At 40.4% G+C, this 26,449-nt stretch overlaps 1 protein-coding gene across 1 annotated transcript in view; it reads left to right on the top strand.

The window, feature by feature from the left end:
• Nucleotides 1-7,672: 7,672 nt before the first annotated feature.
• Nucleotides 7,673-26,449, top strand: part of DPY19L1 (dpy-19 like C-mannosyltransferase 1) — a 45,031-nt gene continuing 26,254 nt past the window's right edge. Inside the window, exons 1-7 of the mRNA XM_072330191.1 lie at nucleotides 7,673-8,141; nucleotides 8,763-8,831; nucleotides 12,326-12,350; nucleotides 14,071-14,158; nucleotides 14,764-14,901; nucleotides 19,800-19,920; nucleotides 21,285-21,378. Of these exons, the coding sequence (XP_072186292.1) occupies nucleotides 7,856-8,141; nucleotides 8,763-8,831; nucleotides 12,326-12,350; nucleotides 14,071-14,158; nucleotides 14,764-14,901; nucleotides 19,800-19,920; nucleotides 21,285-21,378 (821 nt within the window). The 5' untranslated portion in view covers nucleotides 7,673-7,855. The remainder of the gene's footprint in view (nucleotides 8,142-8,762; nucleotides 8,832-12,325; nucleotides 12,351-14,070; nucleotides 14,159-14,763; nucleotides 14,902-19,799; nucleotides 19,921-21,284; nucleotides 21,379-26,449) is intronic.

The raw sequence follows: 26,449 nt of genomic DNA, 5'->3' as shown, positions 1-26,449 counted from the left end.
CCTTGGCATACAGAATCTATGTGTTAGTGGGCAATGAAGCTCCACCTGCTTGAAAACTGGGTAGAATTTTTCCAAGTGTTGCTTCAGCAGATAGGGAAAAAGAAACCTTTCTAAAGCAAAAACAGCTTTTAAAACTTCATCACCTTTCCCTGATAGCCATTCCTCTTCTCCCCTACATGACCCTTCAGTGAGTCCCAGAAAACTGCAGTAAGTATTCATTCCAGCATACTCTTCTGCTCTTGGCATTCTTTCCTCCATTCACTGAATGGCAATTTTACAAGAATCCTTGCAGTGAAGGATTTAATCAGAGAAACCCAAGATCACAAGATGGTCCAAGGCTTCTCTGCAGTAGAGCCTTGGCTCTGCTCAGTATCAGTGAAATTATTTGGGATTTTATCCCATGGAAGTTGCATGGCAAAATGGCTAAATGAAAAAAGCCTTACTTGCCCAGCAGTGCTGTTTGAATTTTAGTATTTTATACACATGAGATTGTGTGCACAAACATAATTTATGAATACGTGTACATTCAAAAGTGAGCTCATTTTCCTATCATGCTAATGTGTGAAAATGAGTGCTGTACCACACTCAGGTTTTAGTCCATCATCAACGCATACATCAACATACATCAACCAGTGCACTCTCTCATCAAAGAAGAGCCTCTGAACTCCTACGTGTCAAGCTATGGGTAATCATCTCCAATATCTTCTACCAGGAAACAAGCTGTGGTGCGTTCAGGAGCTGGAGTGGTTGCACCTGCTTGGTGAAACAGCTGCTGCTGGCTGAGCACTACTAATTGTTCTTCAAAGCTTGACAATGATTAGAATACAGAACAAATAGTATATTTTAAAAACAAATGTTTTGCACCTCCAAACCACAGTCCTTCAGTACTATCTACGGCATACTTTTGAGAAGCCTGGCTAGGGTTTTTTTTCATTGGCTATTGATTCTTCCTTCTGTTTAAATTCTCTTTGCTAAAATCATAAGCAAACAGGATTTCCTAATGGTGGGGAATGGGTGGGTGTCTTGAGTGAAGGTAGAAGGGGGTAGTGTCACCATGGGGTATGGAAGGGAGTGTCTAAAGGAGTCTGTGGTTACTTGGCAAAGATGGGGTTGTTGAGAGGGCAGTGAGTCCCACTTGCAGGATTGTGCGTGGAGCTCCAGCCTGCTTTGGTCCAGCAAAACAACTGAGATTTGGACTCCAAGGCTAAGTAAATGGAAGTGTATCTTGAAACAAATTAATCTACTAATTCTGGGGGGAGGAGAGGGGAGAAGAGGAAATCTTCTTATTGAGTATGTATGAACAATTGGGATGTATCTGGGCTTGTGTTTGTTTCGTGATTTATTTAGGTATTTATTTATTTATTTCCCTCTCAAGATGATGCAGGCGATGCCTTTGACAGTAGAGGGCACTGTGACCTCACAAATAAGCTGGGAAATAGTTCTAGCTCATCGTCGGTACAGAGGGTGAGACAGAAACAAAAGTATTATTCAGACTGAAAGGGAGCACTACCCGTTTCATGGTAGCTGAAGAGACGAGAGTGATAATGTGAAAAAGCAAGGAATGACAGAATGACAGGGTGTGTAGAGCCATGATGCCTCTAACAAGTGAACTTTCCACATGGAGAACAGAAAGAAAGCTGTTAACTATCAGAAAGTGCAATGAAACACAAATAGTCAGGACCATTATCTGGGATGTTACCAAGAAATTAAGGTTGAGAAAAGAGATGAGAAAGACCCAACAAACTGCTGCGGTCCATACGGGATTGTCAAAGTTTCTGCTTATACAATTTGTATAATGTTTTTAGTTTTGTGGGGGTATAAGTTAAGGTGCTTGTAACCTCAGCATCATACATATTTTTTTACAGTCTTGATAATCTCTGGCAAAATGACCAGACTTACCAAGAAAGCAGATGTCATGCAGTCCTTGAAGTGATCACATCAGTCACTTCAGCTTATCACAAAGAATGCCCTCGTTTAGTTGTAAACAGAAAGAAAGCAACACTCCCAAGTTACGGTCTTGTTTATCATCTAAGGGGTGTTTGTGTAGGAACATCCTGCCTCTAGGCTGGTCTGCTATTTTGCTTAGCTTGTCACAAGCACTTTCTATCACTGTAGATAATTAACCTACCTCTTCTCTGCCTTCATTTATCAGGACAGGTAAAAGACATAATGAGATCCACACTGACATGAATATCATGGTAAGCAGAAGGGAAACATAAATAAACTTGCTAACATCTGTACAGCCAAGGTTCCACTCTATTAGCGTTTCTGATAACAGCTGTCCATAAGTGTTTCAACAGTGGGCTACAAGCTTCTCTCGCTCGCTTGCCAAAGTAGATTTGCCACTAAATCCTCAGCAGTGTAGGTTTACTGACAGATATAGCAACATATGTCAGAGCCCTACTGTTTCTCACATCTGGCTGCTCTGACAGTTGTTAACTGAAAAGCTATTCTGTGAGCACGTCCGGATCACTGTTGTCATGTTAGTCAGAATTCTAAGTCCATTGCATGTCTTCCCGTATTTCCACCATAAATGGTGTTTGCATTCTCAATATTGCATAGAGGGCATCTGCCATGAAATATAGTAATGGCTCAGTCCACATCCATATGATCTCGTTCTGTTATCACTTAGCTCCTGCTTGTCATTGCAAGCTGCTTCCTCTGTCTTCTCTGATACATCTTTTGGCAGCAGCTGCTTAGAGGCATGCCAGAAACACACCAACTCCACAAAAAAAGAGAAATAAAAAAAAAAAAAAAAAAAAAAAGAAAGACCAAAAAAAGTGCAATGGCTGGTAAATCGTGTTAGAGTCACCTGGATCCATCACTTCTGCTTTTAATAGTGAGTTCTCTGGTCCTCAGATAATTTGCTCTATAATTTTCTCCTGCAAATAGGGCATAATGAGATGCAGTTGCTGTGGCTATGAATCACTTGATCTATGCCAAGTTAGCATGACTACTTACTGTGGCCAAATGCCACGCAGCAAGAACGTGGAGTGTACAGCAAGAGTTCTTCATTTGGAAAGCTGTAAGGAGATTAAATCATGCAGAGGAGTTAAAAGTCCTCAGAACGGTGAAATACTACAGAAACATTCCAGGTCCTGGTTGGGAGGAGATGATCAAACTGTGTCATATGAAGGGGCACTTGCAAATCTCCAACTCAGCTGCTTGGCAGAGCAAATGGAAGGCTGTGCTGCTGCGATCATTGTGTCTGCAGCAAGAAGGGAAGGGTAATTGGAGAGGTTTCCACTGCAGCTCAAATATTATTCCTGATATGTGTTACTTGTTCTTTTTTTTCTTTATTTAGTTGGGGAAATGTTGGTTTTTGTTGTTGTTTTTGCTTTTTATTATTGTTATTATTTTTATTATTTTTCCCAAAAGCTACAGGGAAGCACTTAAGGTTGTATGAAAATGGTACTGGAAACTGAAAAGCTGAGAAATCAGAAAAAGCCAAGAGGAGAATAACTGAGTCATTAATGTTCTCCAGTGTTTGTCTGGCAGCAGGCAGTTTGAGACTCACAGTTGTACCCATAGAAATAAAGGAGGTAAAAAAGATTTTTGTTTCAGGGAGGGAAGCTGAGTTAATTGTTCTCACTTATGGTGGAAATGAGCTTTTGCTTGTATGAGAGTTTAGCCATAAAGGCATAGATGCTCCAGTTAAAAACACAACTGCAACTTTAAAGGTTAGAAAAGACAGTTAACAGAGATGATTTAGCAGTGATCAGATTGCTAACTCGCTAGGAGCCCATTTTTCTCTCTTCAGGATGCATGCAATATATGCTTAAGGCAGTTATTTGTATTCTGCAGAAAGAGAATCAGCCCCACAGAACTGTTTAAGAGACCAAAGTACGTGCTATGACCGGTTTGCTGCTACATTCTAGTTTTGTTGTGTGGTTGGTTTTCTTTTTTGTTTGCTTGTTTGTTTGTTTATTTCCCCTGGTGGGTTCCTCCATGTACAAACCCTGAAGGCAGTCCTGCTCCTTTAGCCTTGGGAAACTCTTAGGACTCCCACCCTTCCAACTAGCCTTCACAAGAAGAGGTCTCCATGTCTTCTGTTCTCAGTGCTCTCCTTCAGTAGGAATTTGTTCTATGACTGAAGCTTAAGGCTTAATAATTGTCAGACACGGTTGTATGTTATAGAGCACAAAATGCTGTAACTGCCTGGATATTTATTTATCTGAGGCTTTGAGCAGCACATTGCTGCAGCTATGTCACCTTCTGTTCTCAGAATAGCCTGTTTAATGCTAGGTTGAGTATTCCTAACCAGGCAGCAGCCATACATTTGTTGGCTGAACAGACGTATTTTACACATTATGCTGTCACTGCATGCTAACCTTGGATTAAATAAAACAAGCAAAGGGAGGCTGAAGTGCCCTAACTTGCTACGTTGCAGTCCTGCTATTACTAAGTATGCTGCTGAATGTGTGAAAGTGTGGGGGCTTATGGAAAACTCCATAGAAGCAAAGCCCTGTGGTAGCTGGCAATGGCAGATTAACCTTTCTCTTGCTGCAAAATGTGCACAGTATGCTCTCAGTGGAACAAAGCAGAGCAATACATGAAACATTATTATGAATATATAAAGTGTTGTCAACAGGCACTCTCATTCCCCCTTGGGAGAGAGAAAGAGTTAGCACTGACAAAAAGCTGCAAAGTGAAGGTCTCACTTGAGGCAAGAGGGAGAGTGAGATAACTGGTGGTGAGAAACAGTGAAGGATGAGAGTGAGTGTAGGAAAAGGAGGTGACAAAGGTGTGCACATTCAGTGTTCTAAGGAATTAATACTGCCAGAGAATATGTAGGAACTGTCAAGGCAGTGTGTTTTATTTGAGGAATGACTGCAAATCCTCTTTATTGGGAGTGCATCCAAAACATGATCCAACTCAGCATCCTGAGGCTGCTGAAAAGTGCGATTTTGAAATTAGAAAGGTCAGTATACTGATCCTTCATCGAAAGGTCAGGTAAATAAGAAAAGCTTAACAGAAACATAAATGTTATTGTTCACTATGTGCTTTATTCTGGGACAGCAGAAACCATGGAATGATGTCTCGCAGATTTTGCTGTTCCAAGGCAAAATAAGTCAGGATAAGCCGATTAAGATGATGTCTTTCTCATGGCCAAGTGTATTCCTTCAGCACCACCAAGATTTAAGAGGAATCAGATTTACTTAGAGCTATCAAGTTTCTTTTTTCTTCTTCTTTTTTTTCCCCTTCTTGTTCTAAATAACATGTGCTAGCTTACTGGGATCACTCATCTCTCCGTGATCTGCAGGATTAGGAACGAGCTCCTTCATATGAAAAATGGTGCTGGAAATAAACGATCTTCCTAGAAAATTATACAACTCTCGGAATGATATAAACCCAACGTTTGTTTCATGTTACTGCTGTCTTTTAAAAATTGAACAAAGTGTCATTTTATTTTCAGAGGTGTACTGCAGCTCTTCTGAGGTACCGTGGAAGGTTTTCTTTTGCAATTCATAGTTGCTAGACACCTCTGCATTTAGGAAAGTTAATGTTCTTTCTTGGGTTCTTATAACTTTGTAAACTGAGTTGTTTAGTTTAGTACTAAGTGCCTTTGTAATCACGTTCTGTGGGTGGTATCTTTCGCTATAAATTGCCTGAAGAGTTTTAATAGCAGAAAACAGCCTGAAGGTAATCGATTTGCCGCAGGCTGGAGCAGGCCCAGTTAATCTTAATAGTCTTGCCATCCCACAGCAATCATTTGAACCTTAACAATCTCAGCCCTTCATGTTACTAAGAGATCCTTGACTGTATTGATTTTGGCAAAATTTAAAAATAGGTTTCGGCGGAACAGATCATATTAGTCTTTTTCTGTGCCAGTTAAATGCAGAGCTCCTCAACTATCTGAAGACAGTACATTTCAAACCACTCAGCCAGCTCCTCTGGTTACTAAATATATGACAAAGCTGCATGATAAAAATCAGACATAAGCAGACTGTGGAACTCTTTCTCTTTTAGCCACTTGGAAAGCAGTTGGGAAAATAGTATGGAGTTTTCAAACGTGCACACAGTGCTCTTTTTACACTTTTGTTTATATTTAGTATATAACGAGCACAGATAAACGTTTATTGTAGTATTAATCTGTTACAGTAACTCATGCTTGAATGATAGAATCATGGACTATCCCAAGTTGGAAGGGACCCATGAGGATCACTGGGTCCAGCTCTTGGCTCTCCACAGGACCACCCAAAATTTCAGCCCTGTGTCTGAGAGTGTTGTCCAAACGCTGCTTGAACTCTGGCACTTGGGACCATGACCTCTGTTCTGGGGAACCTGTTCCATGCCCACAGCCCTCTGGTGAAAAACCTGTTCCTAACACCCAGCCTGACCCTCCCGTCGCTGTCACAGAGAGCAGAGCTCCCTGTGAGGAGCTGCAGCCACCATGAGGCCTCTCCTCAGCTCCTCTGCCCTGGGAGAAGTAGCAGGGTAAATAAAATAACAGGATTGGAAAGAGTGAAAGAGATCCACCGGGAGAGGCTGCAGTAATGGAGAGGTACGCTTTTCTCTGTTTAATCAACAGCATCAAAAAGTGGTAATTAAATTAGGATATCACTGTTGGATGACTCACTGTCCGACCACTGTTACGTGCTGAGCAGAAAAGCACCGGTAGGAGAAAAGGCAGATTTGCTGTCTATTCATTACCCTTAAGAAAACGGCAGTTCCGGTTGCTAGTGAGGGAGCTGCACTTATTACGGCTGCGAATTACAGAGGAAAACTGCTCCAGAATGTCGTGAAGAAAGCTTGGAGAAGCAGAGGGTGGGGGCTGTTAACCTAGCCAGGCAAGCAGCCCAGTGCACAGCCTGCGTGTGTGGCAGGATGAGACGTCTCCGAGTGAACACTACCTGATACAAGTGCTGACCTCGTGCTATAAATGTAGAGACTTGAAAAATCCTCAGGCTGCCAGCCCACGTTAATGGCCATTTAGATCTCAAGCGCAGAGCAGTGCTTGATTTCTCTACGTATTACTTCAGATCAGCGCCTCTCAATGCATTTTTAACCTTTGAACCCTGAGTCATATTCTGAAGGGAGCTAATGCTGCTTGCGGCCTTTCTTGGCTGGAGGGTGCCCTGCGGAGCTGCCCTGCTTGTGGGGAAGGAAACTCGGTTGTCAGGTATCTATAGCACGTGGCAGAGCAAAACCGCTTCCAAACTACAGGATAGAAGGAAGGAGGAGGTGGTTTCTGTGTCTGGGAAGCCTCTGGTCTGCGGTTAAACACACCCGCCAGCAGTTAAAAAGACGCGTATTCGAGGGTGTGAAGCGTTCCAGAGAGATCTCCCATCTTTTCGGAGCAATGCGTGTATTCACTGAGGGGATGCTCACAAAACCGAAACAGCTCAACTGCCGGCAATTAAAAGGCAACTGACGGAACCGCCGGAGGGCGGGACGCCGAGAGAAGTTAGGAAACGGCAGCTCGCGAGGAGCAAGCGGCCTCCAGGGCAAGGCGAACGGGAAGCTCATCGCTCCCCCCCCTTCTAACAGCGATCCGCCCGAGGGCTCCAGCGGCCGTAGGCAGAGCGGCGCGATGAGGGGCGGAGGGACGGAGCGCCTCGGTGCTGCAGGGCGGCGCGTGCGTGCGCGCGGGGCGGGCCGAGTCGTTACCGCCCGCCGTGTAGCACCGCCCCCGCCCCCACGTGGCCAGCCGGGAGGAGCGGGAGCGGAGCGGAGCGGCGCGGCGGAGGAGCGCCCGGCCGCCCCCTCGGCCCGGAGCGCGGAGCCCGCGGGCTGCGGCCCCGCCCCGCGGCCTCCAGGCCCTGCCCGGGGGCGGGGGAAGCTCCCGGCGGAGCGCCGCCCCCCTCGCCTCTCCTCCGGCGCTGCTCCCGGCCCCGGCGAGGACTATGCGGAGATGGCCGTCCCGACCGGAGGCGGGAACAAAGAGTCGCTGCCGCTCAAGCCCAGGCAGCGTTCGCCGGGCTCCAGTCCCGGGAACGGTCGCAGGGGCCTGGCGCGCTCCCCCGGCGGGCAGGTCCCTGGCGGGGCCCGCGCAGCGCGGCGGGGAGGCGGCGGGCGGCGGGGCGGCAGGAGCGACCCCCCGCGAGGCGGCAGGGCGGGGCCGGCGGGCGGCGGGCTGCGGGACGCGCCGGGCCCACGGCCCCTCCGCCTGCTGCGCGTCTGCGGAGAGCGGCTGCGAGGTGAGGAGGGGCGGCGGGCCCTCCCGGAACCCTGCCCGGGGCTCCCGGGAAGGGCTGAGCTCTGGGGCTGGGGGCTCCGGCAGCCCGCGCCGCTGCCCACTTCCTGTTTCCGCGGGTAGAGCCACGCGGACGTCGGCGGGAATGGGGGCGAGGGGAGGGAAGGATCTCTCGCCGCCGTGACACCCTCTGGGCTGTCCGTGTAACTCCGTACGGCGGTCCCGCTGATAGCGCTTACGGGCTATGCTGACTGCGTCCGCGCTGTCTGCGTGTGTGCCTCTGGAGTGCTGGGTTGGAAGGATGTGAAGGGGGGCTTGTGCTGTAAAAGTCTGACTTAGTGTGCAAATCTGTCTGTAGCACGGATGTGCCCAACTCCCCTTTTCACCGGTTAATTCGTAAAAGTTATCTCAAGAATTAAAAGCCTAATGGTTCATATAGTCTCTCTGTGACGGTAAGTCTGTCCATGATGTTCGCACAGCGACTGGCTTGCTGTATGAAATTCTTGCGGCAGTTCTGAAGTCTGGTGGTGATTTTTTTTGCAGCACGCTAACGCTGCAAAGTTTGAACAGATTCACAGAGGCCGTTCTCAAAACGATGCTTCAAATACTTGCTTTCTTTTGACAGTGTTTGTTGGTGACAGAATGGACGCCATTGTTAAAGCTGACAGCAAGATGTGGCTCACTTTCATTCTGGGTGAGTAGAAGGAATATGCTGGGGAGAAATGTATTCCTTTTCTTTCTTTCTTCCACAGCTGTAAGCTGAATCAAAATATAGTGAGAAGCGTGAGTCGAAAAGAAAGAAAATAACCTGGCTTACGGTGAAAAAGGATCAGGAAATACCTACACAGTTATTTTTTGAAGTTATTACAGCAGTCGATGTGATGTCAAGACATTTGTTTGAAAATGATTGCCCATGAGAGATGTATAGATCTCCCCTATTTGGTCGTTAATTATCAAAATATTGATAAGTAATTAGTCAAAACCAGCTTGTTTTGCAAGGATTATGGCTGGAAGAACCTAGAGCTGGTGGGGGATGTAAATTTAAATGGTATCTCTGGGAATATTTGGGAGTAAATGGCAAAATGGCTAAAGGCCAAAATCTTGGAAAGAGCATCCAAAGTGCTTGCAAAACTATATAAAAAAATGCACTCCTGAAGTCAGCAAATGTTATTAATAGCATATTTAACAGATGCAGTTATCTGCTCTCTAAAAGGTGTATTAAAAGACTGTCAAGGAATTCCAATGATGTTGGCAGTATTGATGACACCGCCTGTGGTCTTGTTGCCAGAGGGAGTTTCTTCAGTTTGATGAATTACCTTGCAGAGTAATGGCAGAAAAGCAACACTTAGCGTACAAACTAATTGATGAATAAACTGCTCCTGAATTGCTTTGCTTATTTCTGTTTATTCAGCATTTCCTAAACTAACAGTTACTTGTGTGACACAGAAACATTTAGCAGATGGTCAGAAGCGGAAGAATGCTTTCATTTGTTTGAAATTTGAGGCCAGATTAGGTAGAGAGCCTTATAATTTCTGGAGTTTGAATTTGGCTGCAAAACTCAGGTAGCCAGCTGAATGCTTCAGGGAGCTGTTTGTAAATAGCTCCTTTTAATAAACCACTAGTAGTGAATCTGTTATAAATAGCAGTGTGACATTTGCTGTAGTAAAGGCTGTAAATATACTAAGTTTTAGTGGTATTTGAATATTTGTTGCTTCTTTTGTTTGACTTTAAGGTCCAGGTTTTGTGAAGAGAAGCTTCTGCAATTGAAGCTTGTGTTATAGGGTGTTAATTTTTTCCTCTAAAGGGTATCTGTAACAACATATTAAAGTTGTCAGATTTTTGAGAACATTTTTCTGCAATGCTTTTTTAATGACTGTTGAATTGAGGCCTAATTCTGATTGCATGGAATCTCAGAAAGGAACATCCTGAGTAAGGCACAGAATAAGCCCATGCTTACATGGTTCTTCTTGTTACCTGCTGGCCTATATTCCTATCTGAGTCCCTCTGGAAATTTAGAAAGTATTAATCAGTTTCGTGTATGCTTCATACCCTTTTGTATTACAGTGTCCTAACGTTTATTGTTCTCTTGTTAAATGAATGGTGTATATTGCAGCTTTGGAAGAATGGCTTCTTTCTTCAGTACTGGACTTGTAAACCTGGATTGCATCTCTTATGTCTTTCACATTGCCCTCTTAGAACAGAAAACACAGGATACAGATAAACACAGGAAGACCAAACCATCAGATTTTGCATAATAACCTCTGTCTGCAAAAATCTGATTATATGCTGTGCTTTTTATGGTTCTTAAATGGGGAGAGAAAATGGCATCTGCAACTTCAGGTACACTGTAGTTGTATATGCCTTTCCGATGTTATGACTCTATTGTCCCTTCCCTTCCTGGGTGTTAGTGGGATCAAAGGATGGTAATTTTAATTAATTTCTTTTTAATTAATTTCTTTTTAATTAATTTCTTTAATTTTAAGAGAAATGATCTGTGTGCTTTCCATCAGAAAGTAGCTTATCATCTGGATGCCATCTTTTGACAGGTGTAGATTTGAATTGGTAATGTAAGTCTATGAATTATGTGTATTGTCTGTTTAAATCTAAGTAATTACTTGAATTGCTGAGTGACTGTAAAAGGTTTTCTTTTTGCACATACAAGAGAGTAATATTGGGAAGTTTCATAAAGAAACTTCATTTTCTTAGAAGATAATTGTGATTGAATGTATTTACACTTGCTGGATTGATTTTTAAATGCAATATTTACAGGACAGAAGAATAGGATTTAAATACACTTTTCTCTGTGAAATAAGTGGACATTTGTGTTTGAAATATCATTAACTTTATGAATAGATAATGGAAAATTACCTATTATGAAATAAGAATTTTATGAAAATATTATGAAAATACTGTATGCTGGGCATATCTGGAACTGTGTGAATTCTGAGGTCACGAACAGTGCCTGCAGCTAATGTACATTTATTGTTCTCCTACTGCACATACTTAACATGTAATCTGTTTCAAAATTGATGGTTGTTTTCTTTTTATGGTTGGAGTATGTGTGAGTAAATATGTAAACTTATTTCCGCATCTAATTGTATTGGGAATCTTAAAAGTGTTGCTGAGAAATGAAATAATGCCTTATTCTTCAAACCATCGTACATGTGTAGCATGCAATTTGAACAGATGTGCCTTCAGTAGCTCTCTGTAGCGTCTATGAGTGTGGAGGTAGTTGCTTTAACGTTCCCCTTTATACATGCGATCTGAGTCGTGCCTAGCCCTCCTGCCTCTTGCTTCTGGTGTGGAGATCAGCACCCTGGAGAGGGGCATAAGCTCAGCACCTCTTGGGCCCCTATGCTCCGTGTAGCCCATGTAAATAACAGGACCCTTTGCTAGTCACAGAGGTTGTCTTAGGCTGAAGGCCACCTGTCAGCCTGACCTTTCTATGGCAGAGAGGCACTATGTGCACAGAGAGCAACCAAGACACTTCGGTCTGGGAATGCCAGAGTACCTCTGTCTTGGTGTACGTTGTTGATTCCTTGCTTGTGCTGGGTTGTCTTCCACTGTGAACTTTGGATACAGTGGGAATGCTGCTCATGCAAAGTGGAGTGGTTTCTGATCTCCTTGGATCTTGTAATGCTCATAATGTCAGAGACGTATGGTGTTTACCCACCACTTTATCATGATTTGTCATTTCCATTGTTCCTTCAGATTACCTCCCTCATTCTGCAACTAAGTAAGTGGCAACAATGCAGATAGTCTCAAAATGGTTAAATAGAATACTATTACAGGCAGTGTTTACCATTTTCAGCAATTATAGTCTCAGTTAGACTTGTTTTGACATCTTAAAAATGTTCAGAACTTGCTATGTATAACTTACCTATGCTTATAATTCACTTACGTTTCTTCATAGCTGAAATGGGTATATTAGATTCTGATGGATCACCTTGAGTGGTGCATGATACAGGTGGGAACACTGCGTATTGCTGAATGTCATCAGCATAATTTCAGATTTTCAAAGAGCTGCCCATAAAAGTTAATTCAGATGTCCCTGTTCTGCTGCTGCTCTGGGGGCTGAGTGCCTTCTGAGCACCTCTGAAGTAGTACTGTGATGATTTAAAAGCACATGATTTGATGTTCTGTGATTTAAATATTTGAGTAACTTGACACCTTTTGTTTCCTTTACAGCTGCTTTTGCAGGAGTCCTTCATTGGTAAGATTATATTTACTGTTTGCGAGTAATGTGATACTTCACAGTGTCATTTTGACTTATAAATTATCCAAATAGCTTGTCTGAATATATTTAGCTCTTTCCTCTCAAAACCAAGTTGTCACCTCTACGGTGCGTAATTCTGTTTTTATAAAACTGTTTTGAGAGGTTTTTTAAGCTTGTCCAACTAAGAGTGAAGCCTGCTTTCCAGCTGGTGAATTATTAGACTTGTAGAATGAGTGATTGACAGGAATCATAGCTTAGCTATGTGAATTCAGCAGCTGCAGACTTTTTTAACCTGAGTGGGTTTTGAATGTCCAGGTAAATCTTTTCAACATCCTTCTTCATTCTGCTTATTTACATTGTGCTTTAATTTTTCAGTCTTGTGTTGTGTTTTATTTGACCCTTTTCTAGCCAGTGGTTTCTTTGTACGTAGAGAAATGGATTTTGAACTAATTTTTGTCTATGTAATTACTGTGTTTCATGTACCATCCTAAGCCTCACTTTCAGTTTTAGTATTTTAGACCTTAAACAGAATGGATTCTGTAGTGACTTTCACCCGTCTGCTTTTGTAGAGATACAAAGTAACAATTTCTGCCACTGTGTTTTTGTTTCTTAGCTCAAGAAGAGGTATTGATTTTTGGTAGCCTGTTTCTTGATAATTTCTATTCTGAAGGAGGATTGTGTGCATTGCATTGCATTGCCATTTTAAAAATTATTTTTATTTTTAATCTTTCTTTCCAACGAGGAAGCTTCATCTTGGTCAAATTTTGCCTTCAGTCATTTGCATTTTTTCTAGTTTTTAAAAGATTAACATTGTAGATTCATCCTTACTTAAATAATAACGATAACTTCTGTATATAATCACAGATATCTGAATTTAAAAAAAATAATAGAAGAAATAGAAAAAATGAACACTGCTTACATGTGCATCATAGTAACACTTTTTAGTCTGTGCTTTGTTTTATTTGTCAGATACTTGAATTTTATTTGCTAAAATGTGTCCTTGCTAATTTGAATAGCAATGCACTTTTTATCTATCTAGCCTACGCTTCCATTAAAATGCATTTTAGTATTGTGACTAATTCCATAACAGCATTTAATTTGTTGTCTGTGGATTCATATAGAATCGTATCATAGAATGATAGAATGGCTTGGGTTGAAAAGGATCATGAACTGATCATGACCACAGTGATCATCTAGTTTCTACCCCCCTGCCATATGCAGTGTTGCCAGCAACCAGACCAGGCTGCCCAGAGCCACATCCAGCCTGGCCATGAATGCCTCCAGGGATGGGGCATCAACAACCTCCTTGGGCAACCTGTCTCAGTGTATCACTACCCTCTGAGTGAAAAACTTCCTCCTAATATCAGCTAAACCTCCCCTGACTCAGCTTAAGACCATTCTCCCTTGTCCACCCTCGTAAACAGTACTTCCACAATGAGGTCTCCCCAGAGCCTTCTCTTTTCTAAGCTAAACAAGCCCAATTCCCTCAACCTTTCTTCATAGGAGGGGTGCTCCAGCCCTCTGATCATCTTAGTGGCCCTTCTCTGGACCTGCTCTAAGAGCTCCACGTTGGTAGGACATCTGAGTAAACAGCAGTTTATAAGCAGACTTTGGGTCTGCAATAAATGTCTTACCAGCTCTTTTTTGGTACATATGACTTAATGCTAGTTCTAAAACTTCATTGAATTTTTGTTGTTTTTTGTTTTTATTTAAACAGGTGGCACATAACAACTCTGTTTGAAAATGACCGTCACTTTTCTCACCTGTCAACACTAGAAAGAGAAATGGCTTTTCGCACAGAAATGGTTAGATTCTTTTTTAATAAAAGATTAAATGTTTGGAAAAGTTGATGATCTTGTGATCCTTGGTTTTACCTAATTTCTTAATATTTTCTGAATAACTGGAATATTTTTGTCTTGCAGCTAACATACATTTTCACATTTCTCTCTGCTGAACATTGTGAATTTTTCTGTTCACAGTTTGCTTAAAATATGATTTAAATATATGATTGTAGAGGATCTAAAGTGTGAAACTGCAAATATCTTGTGGCGTAGCTTTGATTAAAGATGTGGCATAGCAAGAGTATGTCATTTTTAATTAATGTTTGCATATGTGTATTCCTTTTGGCAGCTTTTATTTATTTTGAGATTTACAAAATATTATGCAAGTGTGCATAGTTAACTAAACAAATGAGAGATTCGGATGTGTCGTAAAACAAAATGGAAGGAAGCCCACATTGTTTCAGTAACACTAATAGAGAGGATTCAGAAAATTGGGAAGTCTTCTTGGATTGATTTGTCCTGCTAGTTGGAAATACAAAATTCCTTTTAAAAATGAACTTTATATATGGTGATTTGTGAAGCAGAAGTGACCTCTCTAATCATAAATAATCTTTCTGCTCTCTTTGTAGGGTCTTTATTATTCTTATTTCAAGATCATTATTGAAGCACCATCGTTTTGGAATGGACTGAGTGCAATTATGAATGACAGACTAACTGAATATCCTTTAGTGATTAACACCTTACAAAGGTTCAATCTTTACCCAGAGGTAAGCTGTGTTTTAAAACTAAGTTTCTAAAAGATTTGAGAAATCTTTAGTTTCTGTAGACTTGATTATAAATTTGTGAGAAGTGTTACTGTGGAAAGTGCAGTTGTAAAGATAGGTTGAATAATGAAATGTAGGTGGGATGTTGTATTTCGGTTTCACGTTTAAAATCTGAAAGTAGCTTTGTATGCTGTGGTCAATTGCCATTGTTACTTACTGTTCTCACATGTCACCTGTGTAAAATCAAAAGCAAATAAGCCCCTTGCTGTACAGTTGCAATCCAGTTCTGTACTTCTAGCGTATTTTTCTTCTTAGCTCTGGAAGTAGGTTGCTGACTTTGTGCAGTTCAGGAAATAGGACATATGAAGTGAAAGTGGCATGCAACAGTGTCTGCAGGGATAAAGATACTGAGAGATTATTTTTACTTGCATTTTGTGTAGGACAATGAGCTAATGATTAAAATCACAATTTACTTTGGCCCTTAAATCCTAGAATGGTGGTAATTTCTTTTGTTGTGGAAGAATTCCTCTTCAGAAGACTAATCGTGGCTGTTCTGTATGTGCTTGTTACCTGATTAGATAAAGTTTTTAGTCTCTTTTTTTGTTGTTGTTGTCACTAAAATGATGTCAGTAATTACAGAAATGTTTGATTTCTCACTTAGGGATGTTGTTGCCTTTGTCTCTCAAACACTTTGCAAAGGGGAAACTCCTTTGATTAATCTTCATTTATATAATTCTGTGTGTCAGGAACAACTTGTTTCTTGGAGAACCAGGGACTAATAGTGGCTGTAATTGCCTAGTTGCTAGCATTTACACTCATTCTCCTGCTCTGTGAGAGCAGAACTGCTTCCAGGAAATTTACGTGTAAGAGTTCCTGGCTAACATGTACGTATACAACTCTCATTCAGCAGTTTCTTTTGTTTTTTATTTCCTTGCTCAGAAAGAAGTAAATGCTATTTACTTTTGGTATTCTCTGTTGTATCTTGTAGTTGGTTTGTTTTTAACTCCATAGTGATTGCAGTTCAATTCTAGAAATGCAGTGTTACCAATGCGTGCTGTATTTGAATAATCTTTTCAGCTGAGAAAGATTTATTGACTTCACCTACAATCTGACATGGAAAAAACAAAGGTAACTGATCAAATGAACTTACTGTTAACAGAATCCTCAGTATCATCATGAAATATGGAATGTTGGTTGCTGAAAGCAAAATGAGAGTAATGAAATACGATGGCTGACATTCTGTTAAAACAGTAAGTAGATTGCTGTGCAAAATATGTAGGCTTGTCTGTTCATTTAGAGTTTTCTAGGTTCTCACTGCCACATTGAATTTGGTGATATGTTATGAGTTCATTCATCTTTTCTGCATCTGTGTGGGCATGAAAAGCAGGCAATGGTCTTCTCTGCTCCTTTTAGTCACTTAATACTTGATATCTAGCTTCTGTGTAAATATTTTATGATATCATGGAATCGGCTTGGGTTGGAAGGGACCTTTAGGCTCATCTGGTTCCAACTCCCCTGCTATAGGCAGGATCATTTCCCTCTAGACCAGGTTGTTCAAAGCCCCATCCAGCCCAGCCTTGAATGCTTCCAGTGAGGGGACATCCACAGCTTCATTGGACAACCTGTTTCAGCATCTTCCCACCCTTTTTTAATATTTGTTTCTTAAATTTTCTTTTTTTTCCTATGTAACTGCATCTAAAAAGTAATTGATAGGAGCAACTTGACTTTTAAAGCTTGTTCTCCAGGTTTATCTAGTTTGACTTGTGATAGATGCTGGGAAGGTGCTTGTGGGTTTATTTGTTGACAGTGTATTTTTTTTTTCCTCCTGATACCCAGAATCCAGTTACTCTTTTTGGAAGTGTTTCATTTCCATCTTAATTTATAGGAGCTTTTTAGCCTTTTCGGTGCAAATAGTTAGCATTAAAACTGAATTTTAATAGTACTATTAAAGCTCTTCCAGTAGCTGTATAGTGAGTGTTGGAAAGTGACAGAGAGATAGTGTGTTAGTTTCATGCTAATAGACTGTTTGCTCTCTGGCTGTTCCTTTATAGGATGGGTGGTATTTCTGTGTGTGGCAGTAATGATGAAAATTTGAGTTAAAGAAATGAGTGTTTCAGAGACCCATGTAGTTTGGGGCTAAGTGCTTAATCAAAGGCAGCTGGTTAAAGGGATCAACATTCCTACATGGTCTTTAACAGCAAAGGATTGGTCCATAGAGGCTGTCCTGGGTCTAACAGCCAGTCTTTTTTTTCCCTGAGTTCAGCATTTACTGACTTATCAAATACAATACAGTATGAATTCCAAAAATGCCATTGTGTTCTAATTGACCTAGCAATTTTGTGCTACTGGCTTGCTTCCATTTTCATGCTCATGTTTTAACTGTTTCATGTGAAGCAGCTTTTGGCAAAAATGTTTCTGTTCTTTGTATGAAGTAAGTAAAAGTCTTGGGAGTGTGGAGAGTATTCGTGTGTGATAACATCTGCAGCTGACATAAGCACTTGTGACATAAAAAGATTAAGCTGTAATTTCTTTGTGCAAGATTTGTTCAGCAAGAATGCTTTATTAGCTTAGTGTAAAGTCAGCTTCAGGGCTGGTGATGCATGTATGCTGGACAGATGTCTCTAAGCTTTTATTTGCGTTCTATTGGTGGTGTACCACCACGCTTAGGTGTTAAGAGAAATGATTTGGAGTTGGTTTCCAGTCCTATTGTTGTTTATGTGGAGTAGGGGCAAGTGTCTCGTTTGTGTATGCACACATGCACAATCAGCAGTGCCAGGACACAAATGTTCAGGAAGCACAAGGAATTCAGGACAGTGTACCTTGCAACACATGACATCAGGGCAAAGAGTATGGGTCTAGACAAAAAGGTGTAGGTATATTTTGAATATACAAGGTTTACATTATGGGAATGTGAAGAGCATGGATAAATTGATTTATGATGTCGGGAGCCCTAGTTTGAAAAGATAACCTAACCATAGATTTGCGGAAAAATTGAATGAAGGGTCGTCTGAACATCACTTAGCTGTACCACTTTGTTTTAAGCAAGGTGGAGTAGGTTGCTAAGGTCTATCTATGATTTGGTTTGGAGTATCCCCACCACACTGTGCTTCCAGTGTTTGATCATCTTAATAATAAAAATAAATCTTTTGTTTAGTTGGAGGGTCTTATATTTCTACTTATGTTTATTGGCTCTTATCCTGTCACTGAATGCAACTGAAAACTGTCTCAGAATTCTTCAGAATCATAGAATGGCTTTGCTTGGAAGAGACCTCAAAGGTCATCTAGTTCAGACCCCTCTGCCATAGACAGGGTTGCTGAGCCCTAAAACAGGCAGTAGATCAGGCTGCGCAGAGCCATATCCAACTTGACTTTGAACACCTCTAGGAATAGGATGTTTACAACTTCTTGAACAGCCTGTTCCAGCACCTTACCATCACCATTTCCCCCAGCATCTAATCTAAATCTGCTCTCCTTTAGTTTAAAACCATTCCCCTTGTCATATTGCTATCTACTCCTGTAAAAAAGTTTATTTCCCTCATGTTTATACTGGAAAGCCATAATGGAGTCTCCCAGGAACCTTCTCTTCTTCAGATTGAACAAGCCCAGTTCCCTCAGCCTGGGCTGCTATTGCAGCCTAGAAGGTGAACGGGATACCGGGCTTCATCAAAAGAGGAGTGGCCAGCAGGGTGAGGGAGGTGATTTCTCCCCTCCATGCTCTGTCCCAGTACAGGAAGTATGCAGAGCTGTTGGGTTGAGTCCAGAGGACAACCTCAAAGATGATCAAAGGGCTGGAGCACCTCTCCTATGAAGAAAGGTTGAAAGAAGCGGGGCTTATTCAGCTTGGAAAATAGAAGGATCCTGGGAGACCTCATTGCAGTGTTCCAGTGCTTGAAGAGAGCGTACAAGCAGGAAGGGAACTGACATTTTATGTGAAGCAGTCTGACATGGAAGCGTGTATGAAGCAAAGATGTGGAAATGAGATCTGCCATGTGGAAAAAATGGACCAATTGACATTCATTGTTGCTTTCTGAACATTAATGGAGACCAAACAGTGCATGTTGAGTATAGTGAGCCTGCCGACAGTGAGGCTCTTGTTCATCACTGGTGAAAATGCATAACTAATGGTGGTGACTATGCTGAAAAATAGTGTTTTGTAGCTGAGAATTTGCTCTATCAATTAGTGTTATTGTACTTTTTCTGTCTGTTTTAGTTTCCATGGGAACAAATAGGAGGCATTACTTTCAGCGTGATTTACATTTATTTTATTACCTACTGGTAGCAGACTATAGCACTTTATGAAACGTAGCTATTTCAGTGAGAGCTGAAAGCAGAATAAGAACAACTGCCTCCCCCACATCCACCTGCCGTTGTCTGAGCCCTGGCCAATGGCAGGTCACTCACAGCAGACTGGATCTGGCTGTCATCTGACATGAGCAGCTACTTGGCTCTGCTCACAGAGGCCACCCTTGCAGCCCCCTGCTACCAAAACCTTGCCCCATAAGTATGCACTGGGCTTTATCAGGAATCAAGGTATTATTCCCTGTATTTTCTTTCTGACGTTCTTAAAGATGTAACAGTTTTATTAATTGCACAGGGAAAGAATAGGTGGAATCATACTTCCTGTACATGTGTTCTTTGACACAGGGCAGGGACCAATAACGCTGCAGTGGTGAAATATCTTTTCAGTCTAGAGACCTTTGGGTTATAACGTTCAGAGTTGCTTAACTGGAGTGGCCACATTATTCATTTATGAACTCTATTATGTCTGACAGAATATCTTGGTTATTGTACCCAATGACTTTGCTGTGAGATGAGTTGCAGTTCTTCTGTGTGTATAATACTAGTGTTTTCTGTGTCAGGTGTTGAGTTTTCAGAAACTTCTAATCCTTTTTTCCACCTAGGTGGTCCTTGCCAGCTGGTACCGCATATATACTGCTGTTATGGATTTTCTTGGTGTACCAACAAAGATGTGTTGGACTGTAAACAGAGGAAAAGATCTTAGTCCTGTCGAAAGTTGTGAGGGTGAGTTGCATTTTGTTTTACTTCCTTCCTGCAAGCATTTTGTTGTGGCTTCTAGGATCACTAGTGAGTAGAATGTGGGCTTTGCTTGTTAGATAGTTGCCCCTGTCTAGGCTGAACTCCTATAGTGCACTTCAAATGTGCATAGCTGTAGTCTGAGCCTGTTATACTGTGCTGTTATAAGATCTCCTGTGTACAATTGGAGGCTCTGTAGATGCATTATATTTCTGTAGCTACTGCAGAATCCGCAGTTTGTTCTAAGACAAAAACTTGCCCTCTGTGTTTTCTTCCATAACTAGAATACGAGGAGTAGAGAGGAAGGGGAAAAGGATAACTAGAAGACTCCCTTTTGGACAATATTTTGTGTTGTGACCTAATATTCAGTGTAAGAATTTTAACCTTGAATCTTGGATTTGATGCCAAAACTAGGATGCTGCCACTTTTGAACGTTCTTTTTTGAACATTTGAAGTATTGACTTTTAAACTAAGCATTACGCAATGGAAGTACTTCGGTGAGAAACACAGTGGAAACATTCTACAGTCAGTTTGTAAAGTTGTTTCATTTTATCATTTCAAATGTCTCTGTGTGGTCACATATCAATATTTAATATTCATATCAATGTCAAACAGCAACAGCAAAAACACAAAAAACTATCAACAACCAAATCCCACAGGTATTGAGGCTTCCAAGGCTGGTGGGCATATCATCGTCTTTTTTTAGAGAACTGTCCTGCTGTATTTTTGACGGTGTTGAATAAAATTTCTATGTACCAGAATGAAGTTTTGCTAGCTTCTCTATAGTGAACAAGGCTTTTTAAGCTGTCATGCAGAAATGATTAGACTGGAGGGCATAAAGAAATAATAAGAGAAGAAAGGATAGGCATGTGGCACAGAAGTGTTTGTGAATGAGTAAATTGAAAGTTGTGCGTTATTAGAACATCTCCTGGCAACTAATGAAAGAAGAAGCTAAAAGCATTATGTGTGATGCATTTAAAGATACATTTACGCCTGAAGTGCAAGTATAGGGAATACAAACTAGATCTAAAAGCCTTTATAAAGTCAAAACATCTGTCGAGAATGTTGCTATGGTCATGATTATCCTTTCTATGCATTTCAGGTTTTTTTTGTAGGTAGTGCTTCTTTCCTGCCCACATACTATGCCTCTTTCTCACCTTCTGAATTTACTTATTTATTTTCAGGAGTGTAATCTTTTCATTTAATCTTCCCAGTAATCTTGGTGACACTTCCTTTTTTGCCCCTTTCCGTAAATATGTTAGTTAGCATATGCAGAGTTCTTTATTATAATGATTGTGTTTTGTTCTATAAACCAGATGACCGTTTATGTATATTTGCTGTTTGCTTATTAGGGTGGGGAGACCCTGCTTCCTTTTACGTTGCTGTGATTTTTCTTTTGAATGGACTAATGATGTCACTGTTCTTCATATATGGCACATACCTCAGGTAAGGCAGTTGAGACTTAGTTATTTAGTTGATGTTACCAGTTTGCTTTTACAGTAAAACAAACAAAAAAAGTAGATGATAAAATATTTTCAGGATTTATTGTTTGTTTGTACAGTATATTGCAATAAAAATGCTACTACATTATCACTAAAAATTACCAGGACAAATAAGATTGTTTATTAACATATATACTGATGCTACAAAAACTTAGAGGAGATTGCAGTGAAGTGGTATAGTGTTGATACCACTGGGTTGTGGATAGAACTAAATACTACAGAGTTTTAAAATCGGTTTTTGCATCTTTGTGCTCTTAATGTTATCGGTGTAATTCATACTTAAAAAAACAAACAAAAAATACATTGAATGATACTGCACTTTTAGCCAAGACTGGAGTTTTTAAAATGCTGTTCTTCCAATAATACTTTGAATTTTAATATAATGGAAGGGTTAAAATATTTTGGAAGATCGTATGTTATTTTTCAGACATACTTCCCTTTTGCAACGGATTTCTGTTTCCAGTATCTGTCCTTTAAATTCAGGAACTGTAAGATTCTTTCATATATGAAATAGGCTCCGGGTTCAGCAGAAAAATAGAAGCAGAAATATTTGTACCTCTATTTTCATTTGCCAGTTCTGCAGAAATGCAGAAAGCTGCTACGTTTTCCTCTGATAGATATCTGATAGCTCAGATAAAGAAGGGGTATACGGTGGGAGCTGAATTGACAGTGGGAAGAGGAAGTTGGCTAGTGTAACTGTCAGGCATTTTGGGGTAAAGAATGTAGTTTGTGTTCCCTAATGTGGAAAGCCGATCTCTCACTTTTTGAGGAAGTAGGTGAACTTTGAATATTAATATCATTAACTTGCCATGTTTTTTTAAAGGAAGATGTATATAAAGCCATGTTACGTATATTAGTGTATTGAAAAGTCACTTCTATCTTAATTTCTCAATGTTTTCCTCAGATAAAAATTGAGTATCTTAAGCAGGTCAATTGTAAATATAAATGATCTGCAATTTAGGTAGTCAAGGTGACTAGAATATAGAGTACTTTCAACTTGTAAGCCACTATCTTATGGGATTATGAAAAGTAACAGTTGACTGTGCAGTTTTCTCCATGTAGGATTTTGTCCTTATTTCTTCTCAAGACATTTATATTTGGATACCAGATCTTGATGGCTGCTTAGATATTGCATGGGTTCAAAGGCTTCTCTAAGCCAAGAAAAGCCAGAGTCCTTAAACTTTCCTTGAGAGTGAGAAAAATAAAGGAACTGAATCTGGAGCAATGCCTTTCTACTATTGTGAAGTAGGTAATCTTATGAATTGGTGCAGATCTCTCCCCTAAAGTTAATCTTTAGGGATTTTTGCGACTTCTGGAAGGCTTTATCATCGTGCCTGGTCATTCAATCTTGGGAAGCCATCCTCTAATATTGTCTAATTGGCCTTATGTGATGGAGTGGCAACACTGTTGGACAAAGCATGGGCAACTGATGTTGTCTACCTGGACTTGTGGAAGGCCTTTGATGTGGTCCTGTCCCACCTCCTTATCTCTAGATTGGAGAGATATGAGTTGGAAGGGTGGATTATTCAGTGGATAATGAGTTGTTTGGAAAGTCACAGCCAGGGTGGTTGTCAATGGCTCTGTGTCCAGGTGGAGGCTATTGATGTGTGGTGTCCCCCCTGGGGTCTGTCTGTCAAAAGGAAGGGATGTTCAGGTTTGGGTACCTCAGTACAGAACAGACGTCAAAGTTCTGGAGCAACAAGGCTTGTGGAGGGCTTGGAGAATATGCACCCATGAGGAGAGACTGAAGGTACTGCTGGGGCTGTTTAGTTTTGGGAAAAGGAGGCTGAGGGGGAGACCTTATTGCTCTCTTCCAATATCTGAAAGGAGTTTAAAGTGAGAGGATGGAAGTAATCAAAGTAATCAACACCTCTCCTGTGAAGACAGGCTGAGCGAGCTGGGCTTGTTCAACTTGAAGAAGAGAAGGTTCTCGGGGGGCTTCAGTATGGCCTTCCAATATTTAAAGGAGATTATAAGTATGAGGGAAATAAACTTTTTTTACAGGGGTAGATAGCAGTAGAACAAGAGGGAATGTATTTAAACTAAAGGAGTGGAGATTTAGATTAGATGTTGGGTGAAATTTTTCACGGAGAGCAGAGTGGTGAGATGCAGGAACAGGCTGCCCAATAAGTGGTGGATGTCCCATTCCTAGAGGTGTTCAAGGCCAGGTTAGATGGGTTTCTGCACAGCCTGATCTGCCTGTTATAGGAGTTGGCAACGCTGCCCACTGCAAGGGGAATTTGAACTAAATGTTCTTTGAGGCCCCCTCCAACCCAATCCATTCTGTGATTTCTGAATTTGTTAGCAGCAGTCATCTCAAGCTTATGTATTTTTGTAGTTGTTTTTTTTCCCTTGTATTCATGAAATGTATCAACTTTTTATTCCAGCCTTCATGTGTCTTTAGTCTCTTTGCAACTGGTAATGAAAGATGATAGTATAGTGGAAGACTGCTTTCTTATTATTTTCTAATCTAGCTTGTGTTCTCACATCTATGCATGCTGTACTCCGTTGTTCAAGGATTTCAGCTAGCAGAAATGTAGTTGCTTTTGTCAGAGTAGTTGTTTTGTTTTAGAACTGTTTTTGATGGTTACGTCTCTTAGCCAGTTTTTCTCCCGAGTTAAGAAGATAACCAGACATAGTATGTCACTGTCCTAGCACTCAGTCTGTGTATGGCCAGTGTTAAGAAGGGGAGCCTTTAGACATAGCTGATGAGCTGGGTTAGCTGTAGTGTGAAACTGCAACCACTGCTTAGTCAAAGACACTTTGGATTCTTCTTGTACGGTTCGTCAGCTTCAAATTTAGGAACATTCTTTCTTAGGAAAATTGAAAGAATATGCTGAATACTTGTTCTAAAATTGTTGTTATTGTTTTTTGTTTTTGTTTTTTTTTAGTGGACAAATAAATGGTATTTATATGTTAAGCACTTTGTTCAATTGTAAGAATCTTCCCCATTCCTTCAGCTCTTGCAGTTGAAGGACAGAATGTGTAAAATGGTTGTGAAATACTGCATCTCAAGGAGCTACCAATAAATTTCCTGTATCTCTTTCTGCAAGTACTTCTTTGGTATTCTGTTTCTTACATGTTCATAAACAAGGAATTAGTGCAACTCCCTAAATACTTTCTTTAGGCTTCAGCTAATGGTACCTGGGAATTAAAGTTCTTTAGTATTCCACACCTGATTCTACCAGACAAAGAATTAACTGTTCAGGTTATCTGGATTTCTTTAAAACAATAATATAGATTTATTAAATAATTTGTAAGTTTTTAAGCATGGGTGGATGTAGCTTCCTAGTGTGTACAATCTTAGTGTGGTATGAGAGTTTCAATAGGAAGAGTTATCATTTATCTTTTTATATTGGCAGTAGGAAGGGTTGACTTCTTCATCTCCTACGTTATAGCATTGCATTGTTAGAAAATAACCAGTCTCACTCTGTACAAAATATAACTCTCTGTAAAATAGAGAGTTATATGTGTTCACTTCCTTTTCTGGAAAAGATGCAAAGTGCATTTCCCTATTCTGAGCTAGAGGTTATCTGCTCCATTCTCATGTGGTAGAATTGCAGGCCTGATAGCTCTAAAGCATTCATAATACAATAAAGACCTTCTGTGCTATACTTAAAGTGTGTCCAACCAACAGACCTCCTTAACTGTAAACTTTTAACATTATAGCATGATTTTTAGCAATATTTTTCATGCGCTTATTGAGCATAGCTTGGGCTTGGATTACATAGATGACAGTGGAATACTGTTGGGGGAAGAGTACATGTAGTGCAGTGGTATGTATTTGATACATGTGGTAATTAGCTATTCCAAGCATGCTAAAGGTGGGTTTATGGAATATGCATGTTTTACTTAAATTAATTCACTTTTTCTCGGAATATGTAGATTCGACAAATTGTGGATTTAATGGCTGCTTTGTTTGGCATGAAAGTAACGTAAGTTAAATGTTCTGTGATAAACTTCAAAAGAGATAAAAGTAGAATTCAAAACGTTAGTAAGTATTTGAGAAAAAGAGTTTTGTTACTTATATATCAATGATACTACGTATTTCATACGTGGCTCAAGACAACTCCTCTTTGCTTAGCGCAGCCCAGACAGGCTAAAAGGTTGGACACCCATGCTTTGATGCTTCTTCATGATGTCAAAGCTTTGTGGAAAACTTGAAGGCTTTTTGTTTGTTTTTTTAAGAAAACTTTTTAATTTTGTTTCTAAAACTTAAACAGATTTATTTATTTAAATGTTAAGCATATCCATTTAATCATTTTGGACTTAAGTGTTGATGCTTTTAGTATTTGCAGAATTAAAGGTTATGTTTTATATGCAAGAATGCACGTTTCCTAGAGATTGTTTTAGCACTCAGCTGGTATCTTTAATCCCAGGACTCAATGATTCTGTTTGGTCTGCATATTAGTGATGGCTGAAGGATCTGAAAGGATGTGAAGATTTTGTTGTTTTTTTGTCCCCTTAATCTTGAACAGCTGCCTGATGTTTTTGTTAAGCAGCAAAAATAATACTTTCTGTCCAATTCAGAGTAGAAATGCAAGTTTTTTCTTCACGAGAAGGTTGCTTGGTTTGTGTCACAGAACATTGGTAATAAGGTTTTATCTGTTTGAAAAGATTTGTTATTTACTGTTATTTCCAGGTGAGAAAATCTAAGCACTATCTTGGGTTTTAGTGCCGACTCCACGGTGCTTGTTATTCAGCGTGTAAATGTGATTTATTTAGAAACCTATAATAAGTCCTTAAGGGCTTAAAAAGCTTCTACACATCAGTGTCACAGTACTTCGCATAACAATTAGGCTGTATCTTACATCGACTCTTTTGTATGAATTCATTTTTATATGTGTTTGTGACCAAGCTTGGTTAGATATCCTAATAATATCTTAGGTTCAGACCACTGTTTGCAAAGATGTCCTGTGAGTGATTGTGTATGCAGGTTCTAAAGTTTTCTGATGGTTGTCTTAGGGAAGAAATATTACATTTATACTGCTTGGGATTTAAAAATAAACAAAAAA

The sequence above is a fragment of the Excalfactoria chinensis genome, chromosome 2 (genome assembly GCF_039878825.1).
Source record: "Excalfactoria chinensis isolate bCotChi1 chromosome 2, bCotChi1.hap2, whole genome shotgun sequence".
Lineage (NCBI taxonomy): Eukaryota > Metazoa > Chordata > Aves > Galliformes > Phasianidae > Excalfactoria > Excalfactoria chinensis.
The sequence above is the reverse complement of the archived record's forward strand: the minus strand, read 5'-3'. Positions and strand labels throughout refer to the sequence as shown.